Source organism: Rhincodon typus, chromosome 29 (assembly GCF_021869965.1).
Source record: "Rhincodon typus isolate 14 chromosome 29, sRhiTyp1.1, whole genome shotgun sequence".
Classification (NCBI taxonomy): Eukaryota; Metazoa; Chordata; class Chondrichthyes; order Orectolobiformes; family Rhincodontidae; genus Rhincodon; species Rhincodon typus.
Genome location: NC_063360.1, coordinates 37770856 through 37780149, shown reverse-complemented (window position 1 = coordinate 37780149; position 9294 = coordinate 37770856). Strand labels below are relative to the sequence as shown.

Here is a 9294-nt window from a genome sequence, read left to right as displayed (position 1 = left end):
TCCTTTGCCAACTCTCCATTGCCTAAAATGCCAACACAAGGCTACTCGATAATGGGAGTTGGTAAAAAGTGATTTGTTCCCTCCCTAATAGCAATGTGGGTCAACCTGCAGCATGTGACTGCAGTGGTTCAAAAAGGCAGCTCACCGCCAAGGTCTCAAGGGCAAGTAGGGATGGGCAATAAATGCTGGCCAGACAGTGATGCCCATGTCCCACATGTGAATAAGAAAAAGTCACTTACCTACTCATCAAACTGGCCTTCACGACTTGTGTAGCTGTTGGTGGTCATTCTCAACCCAACATTTGAGGGGTAGCCTGAGATGAAGAGTCAGGGAAGTTAATGTCTTAGTTTTATTCAACACTTAAGAGTCTCTAAAGCTACAGATCCAGCATGTGTTGGAACAGAAAGTTTGATTCCACCACTGCAGGTTTTGAAGGTTAGTTAATGCTCCGATAACTGCTAAATGTGTGGGAATTGTCTTCACCAGTACCACGGTTTACCATTTTTAAACTGGATGGAAAATCCCAGTTGTGGAATTTAAAGATTGATTGAATGTCTTCACATGTGATAGAACCACAGTGAATATCTGTTTGGTTTTCCCTATCATTTTTAATTTCACTTTGTCTTGTTAGTTTGGTTTTAAGATTATTTTTGTCAATTATCCCTTTTTCTTTGAGACGTTAACCTGTTTAAGTGCAGGCTTTTAGTAGTTTGCCCTACAGTTAGGCTTTGCCACGTTTTTAACTGGGGTGAGAGTATGGTACGGGAGAGAACTAGCCTGAGGACGCTGCTCAGATGTCTGTACCAGTGTAATGGTCATTTTAAACCCCATTCTCATTTTAATTTTCCAAATCAAACCTTCTGAAGCTAGTGGCAATCATGTGATGGCCATCAGACTGGAGTGGAAAATCACGCTGCAGCAGATTATTGCCCGAGCTCAATTCTCATCCCACAGCCAAGGTCTGTCATTGTAGGAATGGATCGGCCAGGGACACCCACGTTTGCCACACCTCCACGTTCCCATTCTTTTTGAATTGCAAATTAATTCCAGATCTGAATGACTTGTGTATTTAAAAATAAAAACAAACATTTCCCTCCTTTCTTCCTCAGATTCTGTTACAATCATCTTAAATTTGTCCCCCTCTGGTTATTGACACTCCTGCCACTGGAAACTATCTCTGAGTTTATCCGTTTAAACTCCTTCGTAATTTTGGTACTAAATTTTTCTTTAACTGTCTCTTCTCTAAGAAGATCAGCTGCAGCTCCTGTAGTCTCTTTACATGACTTATGCCCCTCACCTTTTGCCCATACAGAGGCACCACGGCAGTCGATGGAGCTGGGTTTGGTATTGATCGGCCTGCAGAGCTCAATAAGGATGATGACGAGTATGAGGCATTCCGTAAGCGGATGATGCTGGCCTATAGATTCAGACCCAACCCGCTGGTAGGTGATCACAGCATGCATACAGGGTGGAGAAAGGGCAAAAGCCTCTAGCCACTCTTAGTGTGTGTTTCAATTCTATGGAATTTATTTAGATCATCTGAGAACTACTTCTGCATTAAGACATTGATCTCTGTATTTTGGAACTTAAATTTGTGAATAAAATATACTGTTTATCTGTTGGTTAATGGAACACATCTGAGGGACTGAATGGCCTGATTGAATGATAGAACAGGCTTGAAGGCCAAATGGCCTATTATTACTGTGTTACTAACTGGATTGAACAGTGGGACAAAATGCTGCCTTATGCTGTATTATTCTGTGATATATGCCCAGGAAATGATGGTGTCCCTGCTGTATTGCTGCTATTGTCTATCCCTTTGGGAAAACCACAGAAGGCATTGCTGTTGTGAATTGAAGCAGTGAATCTCACATTCACACTTTCACCATTGTGCATGGGTGATAGTTGGGATGGTTATTGGGTCTGTTTGACAATTGGCCTGCATTTGTCTGGGTGTGACTTTCCCATCAACACTGTGATTTTGAGCTTTTTCCTGAGTACTTGTTTTCCCTTGTTATCCCTTGGGTTTTCACCATTTTAAACTTCTGCTTTTTCTTGGAGGTTCTACAACTCTGTGGGTGGTGTGTTATTGTGAAAAGGGCTGGGGTGTGTTGGTGTGATCGGCAGTGTGTCCTGGTGTATTGGCTAGGTTTTCTGTGCCATTTGCGCCTGTGCTGTCAGATTTTTTTTCTGAAGTAACATGTGATTTCTTGTTTCAGAATAACCCAAGGAGGCCTTATTACTGACTCCTGCATTTCCACACGCAGCCACAAGGAGGTTTCCCAGTTCAGTTCTTTGCTGTGATGTTTAGTTTGGTTCTTCAATGGCACAGTGATCAGATGACCGTGCTTGCAAGAGATGAACTCAAGAGTTGGATTTCCCTTAAAAATGGTGTTGAAATCTTCTAAACCACTGGGCCACATTCCTCCCAGTTTCCTTTCCATATTCAAAGCAGCCCTTTTCCTCTTCATACGGGAAAAGAAAAGAGGAAAGAAAAGCTTCTTCAGGTCTCAACACGATGGCAATCATGCTGAATCGCTCCGTAAACCATAAATCTGATAACAATGTAGTGTTCAGGATCATTGGTGAGGACAGTCGAACCATCCCTTACATATATCCCGCCTATGGAGATTCAGGTGCAAGAGAAGACTGCAGTGCATCTCACTATGCTCCTGCGGATGAGGGAAGAATTGTTTTCTTATCCATATGGATGCTTTAAACACCCTGAGAGAAACCTAAGGAAGTGTTACCGAGGCCTCAATGTGCAGCAGGAGAAATCTCAACCGTTTTGGACATCTCTGATAGTTGCTCAGTAACTTTTTACTCTCTAGAAGGTCTGTCAAACATTTTCTTGCAAAATATAGAACTGCTGCATGTTTGTGCTGAAATAAATTTTATCATTCTAATCATCACGGGAGTCCTGCTTTTTTAAAACATTTTCTCTCATGGATGTGATGTAACTGAGTCTTACACATGAACAAGTCCCACATTGCATTCTTGGACCATGTTGGGTTAGCTCATTTCTGTGAGAGCAGTAGAGCGATGCAGAGGAATTGACCATGTAATTGTATGCATGGCTCAGTAGTTAGTTACCCCTACAGACATTAAAATATTTGCAAATTATCAGACCAAGTGTGGCAGCAGAGCTGAGACAAATAAAACATATGCAGTATTGCAGCATAAGTAGACCATTCAGCCCATCTGTCGTTCAACACAAATTGTGGCTGACCTTGGGCTTTTGGGGTAGGCGATGGCCTAATGGTATTATTGCTAATGCTGTAGGGACTCTAGTTCGAATCCTGCCATGGCAGATGGTAGAATTTGAATTCAATAAAAAAAATCTAGAATTAAGAATCTACTGATCACCATGAAATCATTGTTGATTGTCAGAAAAACCCACCCGGTTCGCTAATGTCCTTCAGGGAAGGAAATCTGCCATCCTCACCTGTCTGGCCTACATGTGACTCCAGACCCACAGCAATGACTCTCAATTGCCTCTGAAAAGGCCCAGCAAGCCATTCAATTGTACCAATCACTAGAAAGTCTCCAAGAAATGAAACTGGATGGCTCACCTGGCATCGACCTAGGTACCGGAAAACACAACAGCAGAAACAGCCCTGCCAACTCTCCTTACCAACTTCTGGGCCTGGTGCCAAAATTGAGAGTGTTGTCTCACAGACCACTTAACCAACAGCCTGATATAGTCATGCTCACTGAATCGTACCTTACAGATAATGTCCCAGACACCACTATCACCATCCCTGGATATGTCCTGTCTCAACGGCACAACAGACCCAGCAGAGGGGGCAGCACAGTGGTATACGGTCAGGAGGGAGTTGCTCTGGGACTCCTCAATATTGACTTTGGACCCCATGAAGTCTCATGGCTACCAGGTTAAACATGGGCAAGGAAACTCCTGCTGATTACCACACACCGTCCTCCATCAGCTCATGAATCGGTATTCCTCCATTTGGAGGAAGCACTGGGGGTGGCAATGGCACAAAATGTGCACTGGATGGGGGATTTCAATGTCCACCATCAAGAGTGACTTGAGAGCAGTACAAGCTGGTTGGGTCCGAAAGGACATAGCTGCTAGACTGGGTCTAGCAGGAGGTGGTGAGGGAAAATACAAGAGGGAAAAAAATACTTGTCTTCATCCTTACCAATCTGCCAGCTGCAGATGCATCTGTCCATGACACTATCAATAAGAGTGACCACCTCACAGTCTTTGTGGAGATGAAGTCATGCCTTCACATTGAGAATAACCTCCATCATGTTGTGTGGCCCTATCACTGTGCTAAATGGGGCAGACTTTGTGCAGATCTAGGAACTCAAAACTGGGCATCCATGAGGTGCTGTGGGCCATCAACAGCAGCAGAACTGTACTCCAGCACAATCTGTAACCTCATGGCCCGGCCTATTCCCCACTCAACCATTACCATCAAGCCCGGGGGATCAACCCTGGTTAATTGGAGAATTCAGGAAGGCATATCAGGAGCACACCAGGCATACCTGAAGATGAGGTGTAAACCTGGTGAAACCACCAAACAGGACTACTCGCACACCAAACAGCACAAGCAGTAAGTGATACAGCTGACTGACCCCACAACCAAAGGATCAGATCTAAGCTCTGCAGTCCTGCCACATCCAGTTGTGAATGGTGGTGGACAATTAAACAACTCAATGGAGGAGGAGGCTCCACAAATATCCCCATCCTCAATGATGGAAGAGCCCAGCACATCAGTGCAAAAGATAAGGCTGAAGCATTCGCAGCAATCTTCAGCCAAAAGTGCCAAATGGATGATCCATCTTGGCCTCCAGTGGTCCCCAGCATTACAGGTACCAGTCTTCAACCAGTTTGATTCACTCCACATGATATCAAGAAACGGTTGGAGATACTGGATACTGCAAAGGCTACGGGCCCTGACAACATTCTGGCAATAGTACTGAAGACTTGTGCTCCAGAACTTGCCACTCCCCTAGCCAAGCTGTTCCAGTACAGTTACAAAGCTGGTATTTGCCCGACAATGTGGAAAATTGCCCAAGTGTGTCATGTACATAAAAAGCAGGACAAATCCAACCCGGCCAATTACCGCCCCATCAGTCTACTCTCGATCATCAGTAAAGTGATGGAAGGTGTCAGTAACAGTGCTATCAAGCAGCACCTGCTCAGCAATAACCTGCTCAGTGATGCCCAGTTTGGATTCCACCAGGGCCACTCAGCTCCTGACCCCATTACAGCCTTGGTTCAAACATGGACAAAAGAGTTGAATTCCAGAGGTGGGGTGAGAGTGACAGCCCTTGACATCAAGGCTATATTTGACTGGGTGTGGCGTCAAGGAGCCCTAGCAAAACTGGCATCTATGGGTATCAGGGGCAAACGCTCCAGTGGTTAGAGTTGTACCTGACACGTAGGAATTTGATCGTGGTTGTTGGAGGTCAATCATCTCAGCTCCAGGACAACTCTGAAGGAGTTCCTCAGGGTAGTGTCCTCGGCTCAACCATCTTCAGCAGCTTCAACAATGACCTTCCCTCCAACATAAGGTCAGAAGAGTTGACGTTTGTCGATGATTGCACAATGTTCAGCACCATTTGCAACTCCTCAGATACTGAAGCAGTCCATGTTCAAATGCAACAATATCTGGACAATATCCAGGCTTGGGCTGACAAGTGGCAAGTAACATTCGCGCCACACAAATGCCAGGCTATGACCATCACGAGTAAGAGACAATCTAACCATCACCCCTTTGCATTCAACAGTGTTACCATCACTGAATCCCCCACTATCAACATCCTGGGGGTTACCATTGATCAGAAACTCAACTGGACTCACCACATTAACACAGTGGCTACAAGAGCAGGCCAGAAGCTGGGAATACTGTGGCGAGTAACTCACCTCCTGACTCGTCAAAGCCTGCCCACCATCTACAAGGCACAAGTCAGGAGTGTGATAGAATACCCCCAACTTGCCTGGATGAGTGCAGCACCAACAACACTCAAGAAGCTTGACACCATCGAGGACAAAACAGCTGACTTGATTGGCAGTATATCCACAAGCATCCATTCCGTCCACCACCAATGCTCAGTAGCAGCAGTGTGTACTATCTACAATATGCACTTCAGAAATTCACCAAAGATCCTCAGACAGCACCTTCCAAACCCACAACCACTTCCATCTAGAAGGACAAGAGCAGCAGAGACATGGGAACACCACCAGCTTCAAGTTCCCCTCCAAGCCACTCACCATCCTGCCTTGGAAATATATCGCCGTTCCTTCACTGTCACTGGGTCAAAATACGGGAATTCCCTCCCTATTGGGATTGTGGATCATCCCACAGCAGATGGACTCCAGCAGTTCAAGAAGGCTGTTCACCACCTGTTGTCAAAGGCAACTAGGGACAGGCAAGAAATGCTGGCCAGCCAGCAATGCCCATGTCCCACAAATGAATAAAAAAAGTTCTACTTTCCTGCCCACTCCAAATCCCTTGATTCCCTGAACGATCAAATCTCTACCTATTCCAACTTTGCATATACTCAACAATGGCCCATCTAGAAACCTTTAGGGTAGGAATCTCCAAAGGTACACAACCCTTTGGTGGAAAAAAATTTCCACATAGTCCACGCAGGTTCACTGGAAAATGAGCTGGAGCAGGAATCTTAACTGTCTCCTGGCTCTGTAATAGCAATTTCTTGTTTGTGTGTATGATATCTCTAATGTAGTAAGTTATCACAGGTCAAATGCGCAGGAGTGGTAGCAAATTTGACTTTGAGCCATGTAGGCAGATAATTGGGCAGATGGACAAAAGTCAAAGGTAAGTTTTGAGGAACGGTTTAAAGGGAAGAGAGTAATGGAGAAGTTGGGGGAGAAAATTCAGAGCTTAAAGATCAGGCAGCTGAAGGCAAGGTCAACAGTGGTGGAACAATTAAACAAGGAGGTGCTCAAGTGGCCAGAGTTGGATGACTGGAGATATCTCTGAGGGCTGATGGATGTTAAGGAGATGAGGATCAGCCAGGCCATATAGAGATTTGAAAACAACTAGAGTACGTGCGTTTTAAAATCTAGGCTTTGCCAGACTGATAGCCATTGAAAGTCAGTGAGTAAGAGGCATAATGTGTCAATGTAACTACTACTGAGTTTGACACAACAGTATAGTTTTAGATAAACTTCTGGTAAAAGATGGGGAAACTGGTCTAGGCCCGAAACGTCAGCCTCTCTGCTCCTATGATGCTGCTTGGCCTGCTGTGTTCATCCAGCCCTGCACCTTGTTGTCTCGGATTCTCCAGCATCTGCAGTTCCTACTATCTCTGATTCAGGAATAGTCCAGTTCAGACTTAACAAGACAAGTAGATAAGTTCAGCAACAACTAGACTGAGGTTAGAATGGTAGAAATCTTTGACTTAGTTTTTAGGGAGAGGAAAACATAGGAGCAGGACTAGGCCATTCAATCCCTCAAACCTGCTTTGCTATTCTAGATTGGTATCTATCTTTGCCATTTTACTGCTCTATTCACATATTTCTTGATGGTATTATGATCCAGGAATTGATTGATCTGTGTTGAACATACTCTGACTCAGCCTCCAAAACCCTCTGGGGTACAGAATTTTTTAACATTCACCACCCTCTGGGTGAAGAGATTCCTTCTCATCCCCGTCCTAAATGCCTGTCTGTTCTGAAATTATGTCTCTTGGTTCCAGGCGCCCTGTTTCACCTTATAAGAATGTTATAGTTTTCAATGCAATCATCTCATTCTTCTAAACTGTATAGAACACAGATCCTTTGATTTCTCTTTGTTGGATGGTCCTGCCATCCCAGGAATTAGTCTGATGATTCACCACTGCACTCCCTCTTATAGCTAGTATATCCTTCTCTGGGTAAGGGCCCAATACTACACACACTACTCTAGCTGTTGACTGACCGAAGTTTTATGCACTAGAAGCAGAAAGACTTTACTCCTGCAGATAAACAGTGGGCGCAGGAATAAGGCATCTGGCCCCTTGAGCCTGCTCCACCATTCAGTAAGATCATGGCCAATCATTTTCATGGACTCAGCTTCACTTACCCGTTCGCTCACCATAACCCTTAATTCCTATACTGTTCGAAAATCTATCTTTGCCTCAAAAACATTCAACAAGGTAGCTTCAACTGCTTCACTGGGCAGGGAATTCCACAGATTCACAACCCTTTGGGAGAAGAATTCCTCCTCAACTCAGTCCTAAATCTGCTCCCCTTTATTTTGAGACTATGTCCCCCAGTTCTAGTTTCACTCACCAATGGAAACGCCTCCCTGCTTCTAATCTATTGCCTTCATAATTTTGTATGTTCCTATAAGATCCCCCCTCATCTAAATTACAAAGAGTTTGTCCCAGTCTACTCAATCTCTCCTCGTAAGCTAACACTCTCAGTGCCGAATCAATCCAATGAACCTCTGCACCCCCCTTAGTACCAGTACATCCTTTCTCAAGTAAGAAGACCAAAATTTCACAGTACTCCAGGTGTGGCCTCACCGGCACCTTGTACAGCTGCAGCATGTCCTCCCTGTTTTTAAACTCCATCCCTCTAGCAATGAAGGACAAAATTCCATTTGCCTTCTTAATGACCTGCTGCACCGAGCAAACCAGCTTTTTGTGATTCATGCATAAGGACACCGAGGTCCTTGCTGCAATTTTTCACCATTTAAGTAATGGTTAATTTTGCTGCTATTCCTACCAAAATGGATGACCTCACATTTACCAACATTATAATCCATCTGCCAGACCCTTACCCACTCACTTAACCTATCTATAGCCTCTGCAGACTTTGCTGTACCACTCATCTTAGTGTCATTTGCGAACTTTGACACACTACACTTGGTCCCCAACTTCAAATCATCCATGTAAATTGTAAACAATTGTGGTCACAACACTGATCACTAACCAGTGATCTCCAACCAGAAAAACAACCATTTATTCCCACTCTTTGCTTTCTGTTAGTTAACCAATCTTCTATCCATGCTAATACATTACCTGCAACACCATGCACCTTTATCTTATGCTGAGAGATAGTAGGAACTGCCGATGCCAGAGTCTGAGATAACAAAGTGTACAGCTGGAGGAACACAGCAGGCCAGGCAACATCAGAGGAGCAGAAAAGCTGACGTTTCAGGTCTGGACCCTTCTTCAGAAATGGGGGAGGGGAAGGGGATTCTGAAATAAATAGAGAGGGGGAGGCAATGATGGAAGGTGGATAGATTACCAGAGGGTTGCAGTGGGAGAGAGATCCACTGAGGTCTTTCCGGAGGGAGGAGGGTAACTTCT

General features: G+C 44.7%; 2 protein-coding genes across 4 annotated transcripts in view; one reads left to right on the top strand and one right to left on the bottom strand.

The window, feature by feature from the left end:
• The window catches only part of sugp1 (SURP and G patch domain containing 1), a 59494-nt gene extending 56585 nt beyond the window's left edge, over positions 1-2909 (top strand). For all 3 annotated transcript variants that reach the window (XM_020518615.2, XM_048614310.1, XM_048614311.1), the window contains exons 13-14: positions 1313-1442; positions 2220-2909. In XM_020518615.2, coding sequence (XP_020374204.1) covers positions 1313-1442; positions 2220-2246 — 157 coding nt within the window. In that variant the 3' untranslated portion in view covers positions 2247-2909. The remainder of the gene's footprint in view (positions 1-1312; positions 1443-2219) is intronic.
• The window catches only part of LOC109916735 (small conductance calcium-activated potassium channel protein 2), a 221531-nt gene that overhangs the window by 5959 nt on the left and 206278 nt on the right, over positions 1-9294 (bottom strand). The gene's annotated exons all lie outside the window — the stretch shown is intronic.